At 37.6% G+C, this 23,992-nt stretch overlaps 1 protein-coding gene across 1 annotated transcript; it reads left to right on the top strand.

Moving 5' to 3' along the window:
• The first annotated feature begins 15 nt into the window (after positions 1-15).
• On the top strand, positions 16-22,954 carry rars1 (arginyl-tRNA synthetase 1). Its single transcript, XM_052099411.1, has 15 exons — positions 16-154; positions 2,627-2,764; positions 4,850-5,038; positions 8,181-8,289; positions 8,393-8,493; positions 8,578-8,699; positions 9,424-9,544; positions 10,260-10,389; positions 11,821-11,925; positions 12,449-12,627; positions 13,139-13,248; positions 13,415-13,520; positions 15,717-15,889; positions 20,550-20,797; positions 21,569-22,954. The coding sequence occupies exons 1-15, from the start codon at positions 110-112 to the stop codon at positions 21,676-21,678; spliced, it is 1,986 nt and encodes a 661-aa protein (XP_051955371.1). The 5' UTR covers positions 16-109; the 3' UTR covers positions 21,679-22,954.
• The last annotated feature ends 1,038 nt before the right edge of the window (positions 22,955-23,992 follow it).

The following is a 23,992-nucleotide window of genomic DNA, read 5'->3' as shown; positions in this document are numbered from 1 at the left end:
GGAAGTGACGTTGCGCAGCCGGTGAAAGTAGATTTTCACGTTGGAGAAGTGCACGATTTTAAACCGTTTTTGTGTCTGACTGTTAAACTGACTGTTTCTTAGGGAAAAAATGGGCGACACCGTTGCTGAGTACACGTCTCGACTTCAAAATCAGGTCTGCTTTAAATAACTCTTAAAAAGGATTAAGTTTAAAAGTTGTGTTCATGTATCCATGTGCTTCTCGTGCACTGACGTTAGTGGCTGTAAGCAGCTCGTGCTGTTATGACAGTCGTGATCATTCAGTTTAATTCAGCTCAAAACTACAACATACTGCAGGTCGGCCAATTTTAGAAGAACGAATTGTCATATACTTCTGTGTAGATGTTATGACGTACGAAGAGAGTGAATCGTTGGCACTGTGACTGTAAGGTGTCTTCCTAGACAGCATTTTTTGACAGTATGAATAACCTAAAAAAGAACAAAGATTGTAAACAGAAACGGAAGATACAGTCTTTGTCTCAAAACCTAGTCAGTGGCATTTGTAAACAACAATGTCAAATGAGCAAACCAAAAAAAGCAAGTAAGATTCATGGAAACTCAAATCGAAAGTCCGTGTCTTAAAGGGATAGTTTATCAAAAAATAATAATTATCTCATAATTTACTCACCCTCATGTCATCCCAGATGTGTATGACTTTCTTTCTTCTGCAGAACACAAATGAAGAGGTTTAGAAGTATTTTTCATCTATGTTGGTCCTTACAATGTAAATTAATGGTGACCAGATCTTTGAAGGTCCAAAAAGCACATGAAGGCAGCATAAAATTAATCCATACAACTCCAGTGATTAAATCCATATCTTCAGAAGCGATATTATAGGTGGGGTCCTTTTTTTTACTGTAAATCTACATTTTCACACTCGGCCACCTACTGGTTGAGACTGGTCACAGCTGGAGATTTATGGTAAAAAAAACAGTCAATATTGATCGTAATGTTCTGTGCAAGCTATCCCTTTAATTCCCAAAATTATTAATTTGAGTAATTTTAAGAGATTATGAAAGATTGTAAACAAAAGTGGGAAATACTATGCAGTGTTCCCCTAGGATTTTTTCAGCAGCGGTGTTGCTGTGCACGCATCCACAAGTCTGCAAGGCCGGGCCCGTATTTACGCACATTGGTGGAGTAATGGCTTAAAATGACCTTAGAATCGGGGGGCCTGGGTAGCTCAGCAGCGTGTGGTATGTTCTGTGTGGATCTTGGAGAGTAGCATGAGTCTCCACATGCTGTGAGTCTCCGCGGTGTCATGCATGACGAGCCACGTGATAAGATGCATGGATTGACAAGTCTCAAAAGGAGGCAACCAAGACTTGTCCTCCGCCACCCAGATTTAGGTGATTAACTGCGCCACCAGTAGGACCTACTAAGTAGTGGGAATTGGGCATTTCAATTTGGGAGAAAAGGGGATAAAAAAAAGAAATTACCTTAGAATCATTATAGATGTTATTCATCTTCACCTTATGTGTGTGTTTATTATTTACTGGGAGCTTTTGACAATTGAAGTGCTCAGAAAATCACTTTCACTATTTTTATTAAACATAAACATCAATAGAAAATATACACTTATCAAACAGAACATGCATATCACAACAGGGCTCCTGACTAACATAAGAATAACCAAGCATGTCTACTCACTATGATAGTAAGTAACTTCAACAAAACAAACTATGGCATTTTTGTTATGAAATGACAAACTATACATTTATATTCTATAAAAGGAAAATAACGTTTTTGAAACTGACCTAAGTAACAGAAATGAGTTAATAGGACAATATAGATAATATACAAATACTTAGTATGATTGTAACACATCGCACATCTGTATGTGTACGCACTCACAAACAGCCTTTGATGGGCTGCTTTACGATGACGTCATTGTGAATACGTGCGTGTATATTTAGGGGTCCCTTTCGCTTCATACAGGTGTCCCATTTAACTGCACGCAGTAGAAGTGCACAACTGACTGGTGCTGGCAAGTGTTACGCTGTGTCATGGATATCAAGTAACCATGTATGAGATGTAATGCAGAGTTTCTCAAAATCTAGCGAGTTGCACTGCCTAGCTAGACAACCTTTTTGAGGAATCAAATTATCAACCTAAAAAGAGCCTGATCGTAAACAAAAATGGAAACACTGAGGATATGTCTCAAAACCTAGTGAGTTGCCTAACTAGACAGCAATTTTGGGCATCATGTAGTATAAGTAACCATAAAATAGCATGGAAGATTATTATAGATTGTAAACAAAAATGAAATTACAGTGGCAGTGTCTCAAAACCTAGTGAGCTGCCTATCTAGATAGCATTTTGGGGCGTCATGACCCCGTTTACACCTGGTATTCTCGGGCGATCCGTCCGACCACATGTGGACACATTGCTGTTTACACCATGTTGCTCAAATGAAATTGTTATGGAACTGCCTGGTATGATCAAGTGCCTTTGGTTAACAAGGTTCATGCCATATTTAGAGCACTTTGGAGTACTTCCTCAAACGAGCAATAATAAACAACTAAAACAAACACTCTGTTGTCAGATATTTACAACTGTTTTTTCCTTTGCTTACTGGGGTTTTCTGTGGTTTCAACTTGCCATACAGGAAAGTGAAATCAAATTACTCCAAGATGAAATGGAGAGACTGAAAGATCCACAGGGGATGAACTTCTCATCTTCACAACTGGACGAGTTGAGGGAGGAGAATACCCGTCTGAAATACCGCCTAAACATCCTGAAAAAAGTGAGTGAATTTATGAATTTAAACACTTTCCTTATAAGAAATAAATACAGTTACACCTTTGTAATGTGGAGGTATTTGATCTGCAATGAAATGTAATTCATTAAGCTAATTACACCATTATCTAAATTAAATTGATCCCATTCTTTATTATTATATTTTATATATATATATATACACAGCGCCTTGCAAAAGTATTCAGACATCTGACCAATTCTCTCATATTAACGAATTACAAATGGTACATTGAAATTTCATTCTCATTGATATTTTAATTTAAAACTCAAAATCAATTATTTTAAGGTGACAGTGTTTGTTGTGAAATATTTCTATGATAAATAAAAAAACTGAAATATCATGCTTGCATATGTGTTCAACCCCCACATATTAATATGTGGTTGAGCCACCTTTTGCTGCAATAACTGCTTTAAGTCTTTGGTGTACATTTGTACCAGCTTTGCACACAGTGACGAAGTGATTTTGGCCCATTATTCTTGGCAGATTTGCTCCAGGTTGTTCAGGTTGGTTGGGTGACGTTTGTGGACTGCATTTTTCAAATAGTGCCATAAATTCTCAATATGATTGAGATAAGGACTTTGACTGGGCCACTGTAGGACATTTATTTTTTTGTTCTTTTGGCCAATGTTGCTTTGGCCTTGTACTTGGGATCATTGTCATGCTGAAAGGTGAATTCCCTTCCAAGCTTAAATTTTTTAGAGGACTGAAGCAGGTTTTCTTGCAGTATTTTCCTATATTTGCTCCATCCATTCTTCTTTCAATTTTAACAAGATGCCCAGTCCCTGCTGATGAGAAGCATCCCCACAACATGATGCTGCCACCACCATACTTCACTGTAGGGATGGTGTGTCTTGAGGCATAGGAAGTGTTAGGTTTGTGCCACACATAGCCCTTTGAGTTTTATTCAAAAAGCTCTATCGTTGTCTCATCTGACCAAAACCTTCTCCCACATCGCAGCTGGGTCACTCACTTGTTTTCTGGAAAATTCCAGATGTGCTTTTAGATGGTAATTTTTGAGTAACTGCTTCTTTCTTGTCACCCTGCCAGCGTTATGCAGTACTATTGATATGTTTGACTGGTGCACCATTACTCCACTCCCAGCAAGTGAACTCTGTAGCTCCTTCAAAGTGATTGGCGGCCTCCCTGTGGCTTCTCTTACAAGTCTCCTTTTTGTTAGAGCACTGAGTTTTGAGGTGTGGTGCAGCTTCCACTTCCTGATTATTGATCCAACTGTGCACACTGGGATATCCAAACATCTGGATATTATTTTATACCCTTTCCCTAATCTATGCATTTTTATCACTTTATCTCTAACTTCTGTGGAATGCTTTTTGGTCTTAATTTTCCTTCAGCTTCAAAGCCTGACCAGTGATCCTTAAACAATGGGGTTTTTATCTAGAAAATGTGATTGCAACTTTAATGATTCACAGGTGGATGCCAATGGTAAAGTAATTGTATCCTCGTTAGTGCAATTTCTTTCATCGGTGTAACCTGGCAGCTTCCACAGCACAGGAGTTGAATTCTTATGCAAGCAAGATATTGTAGTTTTTATTTTATTTTGTTATATATTTCCCAACATAAAACCAATGTCACCTAACAATAATTGATTTTGAGTTCATGTTTTAAAATAAAATATCAAAAGAATGAAATTTCACTGCACCATTTGTTATTCAGTAATATGAAATATTTGGTCAGAGGTCTGAATACTTTTGAAAGGCAAGGTATCTATATATTTTAATTCTGGACACTTGAGATGTATGTATCTCATCTATGAGAACCTGTCTGTCACTATAATGCCCTACTCATTTCAATAATAAAAAATATGTATGCACAATTTATATTTGACAACAAACTAATTTCACGCTTTTAAGCATAAACCTTTAGATCAAAATAATTGTAAGATTGTGAGAAAACAGTTCAGTGAAATATGTCAACTTTTTACTGGTAGTGTATGTCATTGTTTTAGATTTTATATATATTTGAATTAATATTAGATAACATAATTTGGATTAGGTTGGGTTAGACTTTTCTTGAAGGAGATGTCAGAGCTTTGTTTCCTCCATCTCTCAGAGTTTACAGGAAGAAATGTGCCAAAATGGCAAGACAATGATGAACATCAACCAGGGCTTGCAGCAGATCTTTGGGGAAGCCATCAGTACTGCCTACCCTGACCTGGAGAACTCTCCACTGGCAGTCACTCCCAACCAGCAGGCAAAGTTTGGGGATTACCAGTGTAACAGCGCCATGGCAATGTCTCAGGTCAGTTTCTATTAAAGATATAGTTAATCTGAAAGTGAAAATTCTGTTATCATATATTTGCCTTTATACCCTTATGACTTTCTGCCTTTCTGGAGCACAAAAATTAGATGTTTCACTGCATGTTGATGCTGCTCTGTTACATACTATGAAAGCATAGAGTGACTGTGTGATGCCAAGGACAAAAAAAATAAAAAATTTAAAGTAGTCTGTACAACTCGTGTGCTAGCTTGCATTACATGGCTTCTGAAGCCATACAATAGCAGTTTGTGAGAAACCATCTGAAATTTAAGCTGTAATTCACTGAAAATCTTTGTGTGGTTTAGCCAATAAGTATGTAGTGTGAATGGGAATCTAGTTAAGAAGCTGAGAATTTAGTGCCTATAGGAATGATCGGTTATAGGTAAAATTCTATGTTTTGTTTCTGTGGCCGGCGCTGGAGGATTCTACAGTTGAATTGGTTCTAAAGTATAACAACGGTCTCTAGAAGTGAAATTAAAAACAGTCACTGAATGGGGATTTGGTGTATCTAATTCTTTCATCAATGATGATGTTCATTCTTATTTTCATTCTCACTTTAATATGCATTTTACTATTTTGCTAGGAAAAATGTGCCCTGTCAGCACATACATTGTGTCTTAAACTTCATATCTTGTGAATAATAACACACCTGGTGAAATACAAATATATATATATATATATATATATATATATATATATATATATATATATATATCCCCTTCTAATTAACGAATTTGGTTATAAAGTAAAGTAAAATCTTAATGTTTCTTTATGTGATGGCTTGGGCTTTTTGTGCTTCAAAATTTGTGGCAACTGTTTGTGGATAGCCCTTTTCTGTTCCAGCATGACAATGCCCCTGTGAACAAAGCTTTTGGGGTGAACTGGAACAGTTGCTGACAAGCAAGTCAGGCCCCATCGACCAACATCAGTTCCTGACCTCACTGGTAGCCTTGTGTCTGAATAAGAGCAAATCATGCCATGTTACTACATACAGTATAGCGGAAAGCCTGCCCAAAAGACTGGAAGCTGTTATTTCAGCAAAGGGGGAAATTGATGCCTAAGGTTTTGAAATCAAATGTTAATCAAGCACATATGGTGTCCACAAACCTTTGGCCATATAGTGTAGTGTGTGTGTATATATATATATATATATATATATATATATATCAATCAAATCAAATCAGATTTTATTTGTAGAGCGCCTTACAACAGCCAAAAGGTGCACAAGGCGCTTTCCAGTAAAAACATCAATAGACAACAATATATAAAAAACATAAGTGTACATAAAAATAGCAATCGAGTCAAGTTGGAGACTACGTGTTAAAAGCTTGTCTAAATAGATGTGTTTTCAACTAGATTTAAATATATATATAATACATTTATTTATTTATACAAAACCCTTCATCTGGTGAATACTGTATACAGGCTGTCAAATGCTTAATTTGGTTAATGGTTAATATACACTCACCTAAAGGATTATTAGGAACACCATACTAATACTGTGTTTGACCCCCTTTCGCCTTCAGAACTGCCTTAATTCTACGTGGCATTGATTCAACAAGGTGCTGAAAGCATTCTTTAGAAATGTCCAGGGCATGAAGCTCCCGTTCCACCACATCCCAAAGATGCTCTATTGGGTTGAGATCTGGTGACTGTGGGGGCCATTTTAGTACAGTGAACTCATTGTCATGTTCAAGAAACCAATTTGAAATGATTCGAGCTTTGTGACATGGTGCATTATCCTGCTGGAAGTAGCCATCAGAGGATGGGTACATGGTGGCCATAAAGGGATGGACATGGTCAGAAACAATGCTAAGGTAGGTCGTGGCATTTAAACGGTGCCCAATTGGCACTAAGGGGCCTAAAGTGTGCCAAGAAAACATCCCCCACACCATTACACCACCACCACCAGCCTGCACAGTGGTAACAAGGCATGATGGATCCATGTTCTCATTCTGTTTACGCCAAATTCTGACTCTACCATCTGAATGTCTCAACAGAAATCGAGACTCATCAGACCAGGCAACATTTTTCCAGTCTTCAACTGTCCAATTTTGGTGAGCTCTTGCAAATTGTAGCCTCTTTTTCCTATTTGTAGTGGAGATGAGTGGTACCCGGTGGGGTCCTCTGCTGTTGTAGCCCATCCGCCTCAAGGTTGTGCATGTTGTGGCTTCACAAATGCTTTGCTGCATACCTCGGTTGTAACGAGTGGTTATTTCAGGCAAAGTTGCTCTTCTATCAGCTTGAATCAGTCGGCCCATTCTCTTCTGACCTCTAGCATCAACAAGGCATTTTCGCCCACAGGACTGCCAGATACTGGATGTTTTTCCCTTTTCACACCATTCTTTGTAAACCCTAGAAATGGTTGTGCGTGAAAATCCCAGTAACTGAGCAGATTGTGATATACTCAGACCGGCCCGTCTGGCACCAACAACCATGCCACGCTCAAAATTGCTTAAATCACCTTTCTTTCCCATTCTGACATTCAGTTTGGAGTTCAGGAGATTGTCTTGACCAGGACCACACCCCTAAATGCATTGAAGCAACTGCCATGTGATTGGTTGATAATTGCATTAATGAGAAATTGAACAGGTGTTCCTAATAATCCTTTAGGTGAGTGTAGAACATTGTAACCGAGCCAAGTCTCTGTCATTTTGCTGGTGCATTTCAAGGTTGTTTATAGTTAAATGTTCCACGTTATGCACAAAATCTTCATTTTTTCCCCCCTTCTGATTATTATTGGGATTTTGTCTGATCAATGAAATACATCTGGGGTTTTATTTATTTTAGACTCTACAGTAAATTGATTTTAAAAATTCAAAATCCAGTTTTTATCCATGGAACACTAGAGAAGAAATTTTGTATGCATTCGTATGCTGATATGCTGATATGTATGTTTTATGGTATTTATTTGATCTTGATAGCTCTGCTTAAGTACAGAGCTGCATGACAATTCTACAAAAGACTTTTGTGTTCAGTTGAAAAAAAAACAACAATTGCATATGTGTTTGTAAAGGCATTAGTGCATCATAATGATGTCATTGTTTTTTAACCAGTTGTAAAGATGTAAGTTTTTACTTTTGCAATTGAATGGAATTATTTGTGTATTATTATTTTTTTTAAGATGATGAAAGCTAAGGGACTGAAGGTCAGTCCCAGAGAGATAGCAGAAAAGATTGTCCAGAACATTCCTGACAATGAGTTAATCGAGAGGACAGAAATTGCAGGGCCAGGTTTGTTCAGTAAAAAAGTCACCTAAACCATTTGTTGGATCTTTTTTTTTTTTACTAATTGAAATATTTTTTTCATTATGTAATTGAGTGCACTTGTTTGCAGGGTTTATCAATATTCACCTCAAGAGAATGTTTGTTTCCAAACTTCTCACAAACCTGCTTGTCCATGGAGTTCAGCCACCACCTTTGGAAAAGAAAAAGAAGGTAGAAGTTCTTATTATTTAATAATGTTTACAGCACTTGTGTGTTTTCAGTCACACTTCTCCTCAATCTCATTGCTGTTTTCAGGTAATCGTGGACTTCTCTTCACCTAACATTGCCAAAGAGATGCACGTTGGTCACTTGCGTTCCACCATTATTGGAGACAGCATGTGTCGACTCTTTGAGTTTCTGGGTTACGATGTGCTACGGTTGGTATTTATTAGTTTTATAGCTCAAAAGTAGGATTACAGAAGTAAAAATCAATTTTAGAATATCCGTAGTGAAATGAAGTTATGGCATTAATGCATAAACCTTTAGGACAAACCTACCATGATGCTTCTTTAAAATTATTTCAACTACATAAAAAAAAATCTTGTTAAATGGCCAAATTCCATTCCAAGTATTACACTTCCCATAATTCTGAAGCAAAATCAGTGATTTTCACTGTTACCAGTTTAACTTGTGGCAATCTCCACTGCAGTGTTTATTTTGGGGAGCTTGGTAGCCTGTTAGCTTGCTAAAAAACACAATTTAGTTCATATGTTTGAGAATGTGTTAGTGTAAAATACTGATTTGTTCTAATAAGAACTGTAAACAGATACAAATACCCTAGTATACTTAATTCATTCAAAATGAAGTCTTGTACTTTTGTCTTTTTTGTGTACAAAGTTTGTAATGCCACATTTATCTCAGAGCTGGTTAATTTAGTTCAAGGCTTAAAACTTTTTATTGAAACCATTTAAAAAAATGCTTTGGGAATAACAATTTGAACCAAAGCGGCTGAAAGGTGGGCAGTAACTGTTGCACTACATATTGGACAATAGTTAAGTTAAAATTACATTTCACAGCTGCATTTGTTGTGCCTAGCATTAATCTGTTTTAATTTTGTGCTTTAGTATGTCTTGTTTTTACTCCTTATCCTACATCTGCCAGGTTGAACCATGTTGGAGACTGGGGGACACAGTTTGGGATGCTCATTGCTCATTTGCAAGACAAGTTCCCAAATTATCTTACTGTTTCCCCACCTATCGGTGACCTTCAGGCCTTCTACAAAGTGAGTATCACATGTTGGGTGTCATAAGAGGCACCGCTGCAAAAAAATTGCAATTATTTTGTGAAAAATTATTTTGTGAAATATTTAATTTAATTTGATTCTTTTCTTATTGCTTGCATAGCCATATTGCTTACATGACAAAACTTCAGAGTGCAAAGTAAAAAAAACCTTTTACTCTCATATTAGTTGGTCTCCTATATAGTGATTTTGAAATGGGCAATATTAATAGGTAAAGTGGTATTTATTTATGTTAAAATACTTTCCAATCTCAGCAAAAAATGCAGAGACAACTCTAAGTAAACCATTTATTTGTTAATTTCCCCAAAATGTTTAAACACTGGCACTATCGGAACTGCTCAGTTTGATTGAGTGACCTGGCCAACCGGGCACAACAACATTGGCTCAACCAATGCTGTGAGTTTGGGGCAAGATGATGTTTGGTGACCCATGAGAGACAGGAACAAGGTTGGGAAACATGTTTTACAGTTCCATTTGTCCACTTCATTGGCACAAAATTACGCACAAAAATGAAGTGCCGCAGCTATTAGTGCTATGATTCAGATATATGCTTGTTTTGTGTGCCCACAACAAAGTTTTATCTAATCACTTTTGTTTTAAAATGTAATGTAGATTTATGTTATGTTATCATATGTTCTGCCCTACTTTGCATCTAACTGATGTTTCTCTTTTCAAAATGTTCTCTTATGTCCATAAGGAGTCTAAAAAGCGGTTTGATGAGGATGAGGTGTTTAAGAAGAGGGCATACCAATGTGTGGTTAAACTACAGAGCAAAGAGCCAGACTTCATCAAAGGCTGGAACCTCATCTGTGAGGTTTCCAGAAAAGGTATGTGTCAGACATGCTAAGAATGTCATTCTCACTTATGTCAAAGGTCACCCTGAAAATAAGACTCTTGAAAGTATGGTCATGTCTTTATAATGACATTTGGGGTCAGTATATCACAGTACCTTAGCAGTAAGTTGTTAGAATATTGTGCATTTTACAGCTATGAGCTTCCATAATGAGCTATTCTATCTCAGAGGAAATCCAGGGATTGTTTATTTTTCCAAAACAATAAAGCTCTTACTACAGACTTGCTGTGCAAATGTAAAAGAATTGTTCATCAAAAGTAAATTCTGTCATCATTTATTAACCCTCAGGTAATTCCAAACCTGTATGCCCCCACCCGCGTAAAACACAAAATTTGATTTGTTGGAAGAATCTTTATGCAGCTCTTTCCATACAACCGTTAATTGTGGCCAGACAAGCTCCATAAAGTTACACAGAAAGGATTATAAAACTAGTCTTTTCAACACCTAAGTCTTCTGAAAACACACTATAACAGACCCAAATTTCAGTCGTTATACACTGAAAATCTTGGCTAGCGTTCAAAAGTGCCGCATCATGTTTGGTTTTATATTTGCGAGAACCAATGTGCCCAAAAATGTGAACACTGAGCTAAAATTTATTTTTGAGAAGATTTTGTGAAAAATGACTTGCTTCCTTTTCTGTTCTTCACACAAAGTTATCAAATGTCTTCAGAACACTTGGAATAAAGCTCATAAGTAATACAGAGTACTTTTAATACTTTTGTGTGTTTTTTTTTTTTTTTTTTGTACTTTTTGGAGCTTGATAGATGTGGACCCTTTTAAATGTTCTATAGAATACAAGCTGCCTTAAGACTTTTACTTTTGTGTTCCACAGAAAGAAATAACCGCAAACAGGTTTGGAACGACATGAGGTCATGTAAATAATTACAGAAATTCTCATTTGAGTAAAGTTGAACTTTGTCTTTAAGAGATTTAACAGATAAAATACCATCTGTTAAATGTTTTTAAATAATTTGTATTTAATTCTGTAATATTTCAACATTTAAAAGCAAATACATTTTTCAAAACTTTGCTCTCCTTGTCCCTGTACTATAATTTCTATATTTCATGGATGATAGAATGTTTTCAAAAAGCTCTATCTAGTTTTAACCTTTCATCACTGAAGGGCACAGATGCCCCTGGGCACAGCTGACTGACACATCTGTTTGCTGTGACTCTTCAGTTCAATTTCTTGATGTGACAGCATCTACCTTTAACACCTTAATTAAAACATCTTTCCTCCACTTATGCTTGTCTAATGAAGGGCAATTAGTGTGTTTGTTCTTTTTTGTGCTGATTTTATTCAAATGGACTTGACTAAACTGGGAAAGTGCTCATTTGGTTTGATTTCCCTGTGATGTGGCTGTTGTAATTAATTAGTGTTTTCCTTTCCTGTGTGCTGATGCAGAGTTTCAGAAGGTCTACAACTGCCTAGATATCCGCATAGAGGAGCGAGGAGAGTCATACTATCAGGACATGATGACAGATGTGGTGAAAGTGTTTGAGGAGAAAGGTGCGTCTTTGAGGAGGATGAGGGGGTTTTCAAATTTTCGTTTTAGTTATTATATCATCTACTCTCATCCACTATTTTTAATTAAGCTTTGATAGATGTTAAATGAATATTATATTAGAGAACAATTATTTTATGATATAATAGTGTAATAATAAAATATAACATTTAAAATAATATTTATAGTCTTACGTCTAATCAAAATCCCCTAATTATGTCCAGCTGAATATTCAGTTTCACTTGGAAACACATCACAAATATGAATTGTGTAATCTGAAGTGTGCACATCTAGCATCACTTAACAACATTACAAATATAATCTGTGTTTTCAGTAATTGTTTCCCAAACACTCCCCATCTTCCTTTGGTTGAACCTTCACTTGTAAATGTTGTGTGAATCCTTTGAGAAATGTACATGTGTCCAGTAGGGGGCACTGTTGTTTTAAGAATTGTCTTCGTCACTGCCACTTGCCGTATCATTTCCCCTCATATTTTCTCATTTGACTTTCCCCCTTTTCTCCCATCAGGTCTGGTGGAACTGGACGAGGGCAGAAAGATAGTGTTTGCTCCAGGCCAGTCTGTTCCCCTGACCATTGTTAAATCCGATGGAGGCTACACTTACGATACCTCTGATCTGGCTGCCATCCGAAATCGTCTGTTTGACGAGAAAGCTGACATCATCATCTACGTGACTGACAGTGGACAGGTGTGTCTGTTTAGGCCTTGATATATGGGTGTATAGCAGAAAGTGTGTATTTAATCTTGATCAGACTCCATAGCACACAACTTCCTCTAGCTAGCTGATGTGTATGAGGACACAGGCACACTCATACAGCAGGGGTCAAAGGCACGAGACCACAAACACACTTCAGAATGCAAATGTCAGTATGTTTATAAATATGTGCAATATACTGCTCACCTCCTCAAATATTAATGTGGTCAAGGCCAAGAACATGACCTGACCATGCCTCTATCAACATGGGTAGTTTTGAGTTCTGCCTTGTTTAGAGAATTAGACAAACATTTTTCTTGGCTAATATTGTTTTTAAAACCCTATGAAATCAAAAGTAGCTTTAATATGGCTTTTAGACCATGTGTGTTTGCTTTGGAACCATCTATATGCTTGTGTACTCCAACACATGTGCCCTCTAAGATGTGTTTTTGTTTGAGTTATGAGTTGCAAATAATATAACTCTGTGTGTATGTGGTTATGACAGGCAATGCACTTCCAGGTGATCTTTGCTGCTGCTCAGATGATTGGCTGGTATGACCCCAAGGTCACACGTGTAGAACATGCAGGTTTTGGCGTAGTGCTCGGAGAGGACAAGTAGGTTTATCAGTATAGGGGATCCATTATTATATTTTTATGAAGGTGGTCCAATTAACACTAATGTAATGCTATAATGAATGTATTGTATTGAAAATAATCTTTCATAGTTCACTTTGTGGTTGTTAGTGAATTGATAAGTGTTGTTTCTTTAATTCAATCCCAGGAAGAAGTTTAAAACTCGTTCAGGAGACACGGTTCGACTTATGGACCTTCTAGATGAGGGTCTAAAAAGATCTATGGACAAACTAAAGGAGAAGGAGAGAGATAAGGTAAGCTACTCAAACAAGGATAAAGCAAGTGCCTTCTGCTGTTAACTTGATAACCCCTGTCTACAATTAGTCCTTCAGCTCAGCTCATAAAAGGTCATATCATTTTAAATAAGACCTAATGTTCTAATGATAATTACTTCCTATGTTGCGCATGACTACATTGTGCACAGAAATGAAAGGTATCCTAATAAAGTTTCCCTTTATGATTGATTTCTCACAAACAGCACAGAGATAAATTTGAGGAAGTTGTCTTGTTCTAGACTCAAGTAAACAAAGTCAATGCTTAGATGTATGTATTTATTTTTTCCTATTTGACAGCGTGGTGTACTAAGCAGGGACTAAAAATGGTTCAAGGAACAAAAACTTAAAACCAGCTAAATTCTTTGCAGAATGTAACCAAAAACAGGGAAAAAGTTATTTTAAATCGTTCCTGAGTGAAAAGGTTATTAACAATAAAAAAAAAATTATGAAACCAAAGACCAAAAGGTTGATCACAGTACATTTTTGGAACTACACTTCATGTTGCACCAAAAAAAATTGAACCTGTTATCCTGAAGGAAACTGCTGCATCACACATTTCTTTGCCTGATTGTGGGTGACATGTTCTGTGAATGAAGACCTTTCCAACAACTTGTGGCAACTACAATTTCTACAAATACATGCACGGCTAATCCAGATACATGAAAAACATTATTAGAAGTAAAAAGTACATTTCTCAGTTGTTTCTAAGTCTTCATTGAAGTATAGTTAGATTGAATGCATTGATACAGATTTGATTCTGAGAGGTTTTGACTGAGAAGCAGATCTGTAATTAAAATTGTACTTAACTGTTAAGTAACATTGTTATAAGATTGTTATAAATTCTCTGCTGATAAATCCACCACACTGGACAAAATTGAGCCAAGTTGCTTATTTTGGGTTTGTTTTTCAGACCAAGTTGCTTGTTTCTCTTGCGATATCTGGCAACACTACAATTGTTATTTCACCCATCCTATAGCTCAGTGTCAGAGTACTGACATTTTAAAAAGAACATTATTAAACATTTATATTTTGTTCTAACCAGTAACCATTTGGAAGAGAGGCTGCAGAACGTTTGAACCTGAATGAAAAAAAAAACAGTTTTCACGTAATTTGTTTTTTTAGTGTTTAGCCCCTGGTACCAAGTATAAAAACATTGCATTTCCTTTAAGTGAAAATTACTTGTATGTGTTTTGCAAAGCATCTTCTTTTTAAAAAATATTGAAAATTACACATACTACATTAAATTAGGCAGTAAAGTTAGCAGGCGTGTAATCGTTCAATGCATCTTTGAGCATACCAGTGATGTAGGACAGAGAAAATACTGATCTATTTTAAAGGAGGCTTTCACACTAATAGTTTAGTCTGAAACGGAGCACGTTTTGCAGGAAAAATTGGTAATGTAAAAGCTGTTTTGTGGACAGGGAGCAGGCTGTGGGACCGAACCTGAGACTACCTGTAGGAGGTGGCCTGAGTTCGGTTGCAATTGAACTGTGGCACAGTTCGCAAACTGTACTGAGGTCCACACTTGTTCAGGAAGTAAAAAAACTTGCACATGCGTGTTTGCTGATTTAAGCATGACATAATCAGTTGCACATAAACAATCACATATGTGCACCATGGGTGGCAGGGGAACGTTGAGGTGAGGTGCCTTTTATATACGTGCGTTTGTGGGTGTGCATCCAGCTGTGTCCTCAAAAAGATTGTTTTTGAGCATCCGATATATTCGCCTTCTCCTGGACATGTACAGCTACTGAATTACGGCATTCACCACACAGAGGCACAAGTGTTGTTCACTCTGGCATGCAAAATGACACCAAATTAATTAAAAACACACAAAGAAAGTGACCTGCATTGTGTTCTTCATTTGGACGTTTGTGATGTTCCAAGTTGATGACGGAAAAGCACTGTGGTTTGACAGAAGTCTGAAGTGAGTCTGAAACCAGACCATTGCTGCAGGGGGTGCCAGGAACATTCACACTCTGTTTTAGAATGCAGCAAACATACCCAGTATGAAAACCAAGATTTTTATCTTGTTAAAGCACTCTGCACCACTCTTTATCCCTTAATACTCCTGTTGTAGCCTTGTGGTGAAATGTCTTGCTTGTTAACCGAACAAAAGTTTGATATTTCAAAACCCACATAGGGTGATCACCATTTTGACTGTGTGTGTTGCAGGTGTTGACCCAGGAAGAGTTGGTGCAAGCTCAGCGTTCTGTGGCCTTTGGTTGCATTAAATATGCAGACCTATCAAAAAACCGCATCAATGACTACATCTTTTCCTTTGACAAGATGCTCGATGACAGGGGAAACACAGCGGCCTACCTCCTCTACGCCTTCACCCGCATCAGGTGAGACCTCAAGGGATTGAAATCTTCACACGTATCAGATAAAGTCTCCTGGGGAAAATTTTACCTGCGTCAGTTGAGGTTTGCTTTGGCTTTCATATTTTCTTCCACATCAAATGAGCAATGCTAGGCATTTATTTGATCCTCTACATTAACTGAGCACCTCTGAGGATTGATATCTTTGCCTAGTTTAGTTAAGGCCATCTGGGTATTGATTTAGGTTTTGAGATTGCTTTTGATGTGCCCTGCTTAGGGATTCTTATCTTTATTTGCTTCTTATGAGCTCTACTGGGATTGGTATCTTCACCTGTATCAGGTGTGCCCTACTGGGGACTGATCTCTTCACATGTTTCAGATAGGTCCTTCTGGGGATTGATATCTTTACCTGTTTCAGGTGGGCCCTGCTGGGGATTGATATCTTCACCTGTTTCAGGTGGGCCCTGCTGGGGATTGATATATTCACATTTTATGTAGGCCAAGCTGGGGATTGATATCTTTACCTGTTTCAGGTTGGGCCTGTTAGAGAGTCATATCTTCACCTTTTTATGTAGACCCTGTTGGGGATTAATATCTTCACCTTTTTCAGGTGGGCCATGCTGGTTATTAATATCTTCAGCTGTTTTAGGTTGTTCCTGCTGCAGATTGATACCTGTTTTAGTTGGGGCCCTTCTGTGGATTGATATCTTAACATGTTTCAGGTGGGCACTGTTGGAGATTGATATCTTGACGTGTTTTTATGTGGCCCTGCTGGGGATTGCTATTTTCGCCTGCATTAGGTGAGACCTGCTGGGGATTGATATCTTCACCTGTTGCAAGTGGACGCTGCTGGGGATTGATATTTTCCCATGTTTCAGGTTGGCCCCTAGGCTATTGATATCTTCACCTGTTTTAATTGGGCCCTGCTGGGGATTGATATCTTTACCTGCTTCAGGTGGGCCAATCTGGGGATTGATATTTTCAGCTGTTTTTAGGTGAGCTCTGCTGGGGATTGATATCTTAATTTTTTTAGGTGTTCCTGCTAGGGATTGCCATTTTCACCTGCATTAAGTGAGACCTGCTGGGGATTGATATATTCACCTGTTTCAGGTGGGCCCTGCTGGCAATTTGATATCTTCACCTGATTTAGGCTGATCAGGTTGGAGATTGATTTCTTCACTTGTTTTAGGACAGCCCTGCTGAGGATTGTTATCTGCACCTGTTTAATTTGGACCCTGCTGGGGATTGATATCTTAATATCTTAACGTGTTTTTAGGTGGGCCATGCTAAGAATTTATATCTTCACCTGTTTTAGTTGGGCCCTGCTGGGTATTTATGTTTTAACCTGCTTCAGGTGAGCCACTCTGGAGATTGATATTTTCACCTGATTCAAGTGGGCCCTGCTGGGGATTGAGATCTTCACCTGTTTTAGTTGGGCCCTGCTTTGGATTGATATCTTCACCTGTTTCAGGTGGGCCCTGCTGGGGATTGATATTTTCACCTGTTTCAGGTGGGCCCTGCTGGGGATTAATATTTTCACCTGTTTCAGGTGGGCCCTGCTGGGGATTGATATCTTCACCTGTTTCAGGTGGGCCCTGCTGGGGATTAATATTTTCACCTGTTTCAGGTGGGCCCTGCTTTGGATTGATATCTTCACCTGTTTCAGGTGGGCCCTGCTGGGGATTGATATCTTCACCTGTTTCAGGTGGGCCCTGCTGGGGATTGATATCTTCACCTGTTTCAGGTGGGCCCTGCTGGGGATTGATATCTTCACCTGTTTCAGGTGGGCCCTGCTAGGAATTTATATCTTCACCTGTTTCAAGTTGGCACTGTTGGAGATTGAAATCTTGACGTGTTTTTAGGTGGCCCTGATGGGGATCGATATCTTCACCTGTTACAGGTTGGCACTGTTGGAGATTGATATCTTCAGCTGTTTCAGATGGGGCCTGCTGGGGATTGATATCTGATTTTATTTTTTAGGTGTATCTGCTGGGGATTTCTATTTTCACCTGCATTAGGTGAGACCTGCTGGGGATTGATATCTTCACCTGTTTCAGGTGGGCCCTGCTGGGGATTAATATATTCACCTGTTTCAGGTGGGCCCTGCTGGGGATTGATATCTTCACCTGTTTCAGGTTGGCACTGTTGGAGATTGATATCTTGGAGTATTTTTAGGAGGCCCTGCTGGGGATTGCCATTTTCGCCTGCATTAGATGAGACCGGCTAGGTATTATATTTTCACCTGTTTCATGTGGGCCCTGTATTCTGCACTAATGGGTGGGTGAATACCAGTTGCAGTTTTGCCAGATCTGGCAAGAGAAACACGCAACATGGTCTGGAACAACAAGCCTAAAATAAGCCACTTGCCTCACCAAAATAAGTGAAAATAAGCAATACATTTTTTTCCCTGTGTTGTGGATTTATCGGCATTGAAATCATATGCAGTTATTTAACATTTACCTATCATTTTATTTACAGAACTGCTTCCGCATCAAATCTGTATTAATGCATCATATCTAACAATAATTCAGTGAAGTATTGGAAACAACTGAGATAACAAAATTACTTTTACCTCTAATAATGTTTTCCTTATATCTGGATTAACCATGCATTAACATAGTTGTTAAAAAGGTCTTCATTCAGAGAATGCAACATCCACAATTGCCAATTAGGCAAATAAATGTGTGATGCAGCAGTTTCCATCAGGATCAAACATGTGTTTCATTTTTTCAGGCAACATGAAGTGTAGTTCCAAAAATGTACTCTTATAAACCCTTTGGTGTTTGGTTTCATGGTGTTCAAAAAATTATCTGAACAACATTAACCAGTTACCATCATTTAAATATACAATTTTCACTCCTGAACAATTGAAAACCACTTTGTTCCAGTTTTCTGTATTTCATTCGTTTTCAATTCCTTGAACCGTTTTTAGTCCCTACTCATGAGTGAATGCATGCATCTGCTGTAAGTGTGGTTGGATTTCTAGCTAAAGTTTGTGTGTGTGTGTTTGTAAGATCTACTTCTTTACTGACCAGAGTGGATGCTTGGCAAAAGTGGTCTCTTATTTTAACTCTCTATCACCTTGTTTTCTTTAGGTATTTGCTCTTCTTTCGCAGTAGGGGTGTTGACCTGATGTCAGGAGCTCAGGGAATCAAATACCCTTTTGGTTTCGTTGCTATTCTTTTGCAGAGCCTGTTGCTGTTTTTTTTTGTGGGTTTTTCAACAAACAGTTGGTATCAGAACTATATTTAGGGTCAAGTCAAGATGGAGATAACAAGTGAAGTAGCAGTAGCCAAAAACATGAAATTATTGGCCAAGGCAACAACTGGTTGCAGGGCTCCAGACTGTGACTAATTGGTTGCATTTTGCCTTTTACCATTTTGACAATTTTTGCTAACAGTGCGAATAAACTTTGCAAGAGGTCGCACTAGTGCGACTACAAATTTGGCCAACTCTCTGATTATGCACTCTAATTTTTTTGTTGTGTGTGACGAGTTAAAATGGCAAACGTTCCAAACACTAAATTAAACTGCCCTACTCAGATCATGGCTCAAGACTAAATGAACAGATCAGCGCAGGGCATGTGAGCTTGTTTACATGTGGACCTGTCTCGAGTGCTCAGCCGCACAGATCATAATAAACAGCGCTGCGAGTGGGCTGGGTCATGGATTCTTCATTGAACCTCTATGAAAACTTATAATGTGTCTTTGATTAATTTATTTAAAATCATATTAAATAGACCCAACATTCTAAACAGCATTGAAAAGGAATAAAGGAAAAGGAAAGAAATTGTAAGGCTTTCAATCCACACATCACAGATTTTGAAAAATAGTTACCATAAACCTATATCAATATATTAATACATCAATATAATGGCATAGTGAGGGAATACCATTTTTCTTATGAAAAATTTCATAATTTGTCTTATGGTTATGGTCCATCTAATCATGGTTTTACTTTCACATTTGGTTATAATCATCTTATTACAATTACGACAGTTAAAACTATGGATGCAATGGAACTTTCCTTCTTTGTTAAATCTTTTCTAATGTTCTCTGATTGTAGAAAAAGGCATTGTTTGTCTGTGCATGACTGTATTTAATTGGCAAGATCTTGATGAAAAGAACTCATTCTCACTGTCAGAGTATATTCATTTAGCCCCACCCCCCAACTGTTGCAACTAACTTGGGTGCTGTTGCGACCATTTGTGGAACTTGGTGGCACCGGTGTAACCACTCAAATATTAGTCTGGATCCCTGGGTTGGGATTTCAGCTTTTAATTTATTTTGCATCCAAAAGAACCTAATCCTTTATCTCTCTGGAAGTAGGCTAAATTCAAGTATTTATGTGAACTGTCACAGTAGTCAGATGCCACCCCTCCTTCTTATTTGCATTGTGCACAAGTCTTCTGAAACCATACAACAGCTTTGTATGAAGAAAAGTTTGAAATATTCCTCTCCACCATAGTTCTCAAATTTCTCATACTATGGTTTCAGATCAAGCTCAGATTTTGTGCACAAAGAGGCATCGTAAAATGATTGATGTCCATATCATCAAACACCATTGGTTTTTGCATGTCTCGTAAAAACGTGACATGCCAGTGTTTGAATATGTGGATGCATAAATGACATTTAGCAGCATCATAATACAGTATGTATCACAACACACCTTCTCGATTTCCCCCCAGGTCTATAGCTAGACTGGCTAATATCAAAGAGGCCACCCTGCGTAAAGCAGCCAAGACCACAGAAGTCTTACTTGATCATGAAAAGGAGTGGAAACTGGGGAAGTGTATCCTGCGCTTCCCAGAGATTCTGCAGAAGATCACAGATGACCTGCTACTCCACACGCTCTGTGATTACCTATATGAACTGGCCACCACCTTCACAGAGTTCTATGACAGCTGCTACTGTGTGGAGAAGGACCGGCAGACAGGTGGGTTCCTCGCAGAAGCACGATTCAAGGATCATTAGTGTCCACAGTGAGCAGGGTCTGTATTCTCACAGTTGCCTGATCCCTCACATTGACAAGTGTAAATTGGTATAGCTGGACAAAGAATTTCACCTTTATACTGAGAAAGGAAAACTTGCTCAGAGCCAAAACCATTTGTGTTCGTTCACCCAATAATGAACATTCTGTCATGTTTTTCAGGGGGTGAATTATTATTGGCTTGCACGAAGAGAGTGCAAACTAAAAGATGATAAAAACGAGTTGTAATTTAGTATGCAAGTCATCAATGCTGAAGGTTGTTTTTCACAGTGTGCAAGTGCTAACCAACAACACATTTGTTAATTGTAAAGGGAGAGCTAATCCACAACAATATCAGACACAGAGTCCCTTAGCTGTTTTCCCCATTTCATTCTCTTTAGCAAGAACTTGTTACTAAGCCACTGAAAAAGCCAAATTATCTTAAATTAAACAGCTCCTTTAGTCTTTTAATATAGATGAATCAAATTGAGATTGAAAATGCTCTTTTACTTATGTGGCTTTTAGGTTCTTTCATAATTCTCTTGTTTTCTTGTAACAGGCACTTAAAGTTATTTTAATACATTTATATGGTAGACTGTAGAGCGATTGGATTTAATTAATGGCCTTTTAACCACCAAGATGTGTGGCAGAATATCCTTTATTTGATTGATTGAAATAAACCTGCTTCTTTGAACATGACCATTTTGACCAATGACTCATCTGCATGATTTTTCTCAGGGGAAGTTGTCAAAGTCAACATGTGGCGGATGCTCCTCTGTGAAGCCACAGCAGCTGTGATGCACAAAGGCTTTGACATTCTGGGTATCAATCCAGTTCAGAGGATGTGAACTGGTCAATGCCTCCCTTTTCTGAACATGAGACCTTTTTCCGAAACATCAGTGTCCCCATGGATTTTTATGATATGCCAAATAAAACTCGTTTGACTGCCCAGTTTTTGCTTCCTGTTAATTTTTTCATAAATGTCAGACTAGCCTTCTGGACCTTGAAGAACCGCCAAAAATTCTGTCAAAGCCATTTTCCAAAGCAACTTAAGTTGCTTGCCACTTCTGGAGCATCCAGTGATTGGTATGCTTGGTTTGACTCTTTTTATAATGACTTTCATTATGGTCAGGCAAAATGGATGAGTTAACTTATCTTTGGTTTATGACCTTTACTCTTTTTTTTTTTTTTTTTTGGTTGTATTATTCCTCAATATGCATAAAACATTGTTCTTCTTAGAAAGTAATTTCTTAATGTGTTTTTTTTTATTCACTGGTGTATTGCTGTATCCACTTTGCCTTTTGCCAGGGGCTTTCAGTGAATTATTTAATTTGAGATAAAGTAACTTATTTCATTTAAGGTTTTTAATAGAGTTCAGTGTTTTCCTTGCTCTCGCAATAAGGATTAACTGAATTGGGAGTGATAAATGCAGCATCCAAGCCTGATAATCTGTATAAAGATTAAGTGGAATGATATAATTCACTCATTGCATCACTGGGTATTTACTCATTGGATGCACTGCAACCTGGACATTCTTGATAATTTTAGGTCTGAGATATAAATGATAGATCCGAACACAATTAATTACTTGTTTGACTCTTGGTAAATACATTAGTTTGTTCTAACATATTTTAGGGCAAAGTAGCCCACTTTAACATGCAATATGTGCTTTCAACAACAAAAGAAGTCCACCTGTATTTAAAGGGTTTACAATTTTGGCTTATGAGTTGAAAAACATTAATGTACAGCCCAACGTTCCCTTTGTTGGAACTTTTTAAGTAAACATGTTCTCAAAAAATAAACTACAAAACGATGACTTCCCCATACCATAAGATTTCTGGTATTAAAAGGACATTTTAAGACCCTTTCATATGACTTGTGTCAGCGTTAGTCAATGCACTGAACTCTGAGTGAAGCTTTAGCTTCAGCGTGCCCCCAGCGTTTCACTGCACAGTGTGGTCCACTAACTATAACTGTTCCCCCATTTGTTGCTGGCTTTTCAAAACAGCAATTTTGGTACCAGTTTTGGTTTCCAGTGACGGTTCTAACTTTACAGGCATTTTTGTTGTAATTTTTCTCTTTCTTGTTATTGTAAAATGTATTGTCATGTCACTTTAAAAAAAATACAATGTCACAATTCCTACAAATAAAGTAAAAAATGTCAAATATAAAGTTGCAATTACAAGAAATAAATGTGCAATTGCAAGATATAAAGTTGAAATTGCGAGAAATGCAATTGTGAGGCATAAAGTCACAGTTGCAAGACGTAATGACGCAATTTCTAGAAATAATGCCACAATAATGAGAAAGTCACTATTGCAAGATATAAAGTCCCAATTAAGAGAAATAAAGTCACTATTGCAAGACAGTCTCAATTGCAAAATATAAAGTTGCATTTGGGAAATATAAAGTCACAATTGCACAATATAGTCACAGTTGTGAGATATAAAGTCGTGATTATGAGAAGTCACAATTCCAAGAAAAGTTGCTATTGTGAGATATAAACTTGCAATTACGAGAAATAATTTCACTATTGCGAGATATAAAGTTAATTACAACTTTATTTCTTGTAAATGTGACATTTTATCACGATTGCAAGATATCAAGTCTCAATTACAAGATATGTCACAAATATGATAAATGCAATTGCAAGAAATAATTGTGATAAAGTCAGACATACCAATTTATTTATTTTAATTCCATGGTGGGATCAAGGCACCATGTGTATCACAGCATTCACTCATTTTCAATGTTACTCTGCTGCATAAACTTCCCCACCGCTTTCTTGCAACCGAACAGCCTCATACAAACAGCCCTCATTCAATCAACCTTCTGTAACTCTACACTTTTTTTCAGCTGCTAAGCTTTCATGTGGAGATCAAAGCGGTGCATGATGGATGCATTGATTATTTTGTTAAAGTCATGACTCGAGTCATTTGAAAGGGCATTAAGGGTTTGAAAACTTTAAACAAATACATGTACTGCCATCAGTGAAGTGCTAAAGAAGAAAATATATTTTACTCTGTCTAGAACAGCTAACAACACTGCTATAGATTATTAGACATGAGTGAAGATCCTTCATTCTCTTTCCACTACTAAAAGTACTGCTTATATTGTGAAACCTTCGCTGTTGAATCTGAAAATGATAGGACTGATTATGTT

The sequence above is a fragment of the Xyrauchen texanus genome, chromosome 31, assembly GCF_025860055.1.
Source record: "Xyrauchen texanus isolate HMW12.3.18 chromosome 31, RBS_HiC_50CHRs, whole genome shotgun sequence".
Classification (NCBI taxonomy): Eukaryota; Metazoa; Chordata; class Actinopteri; order Cypriniformes; family Catostomidae; genus Xyrauchen; species Xyrauchen texanus.
Note: the sequence above shows the minus strand (reverse complement) of the source record. Positions and strands in the feature narration are given on the sequence as shown.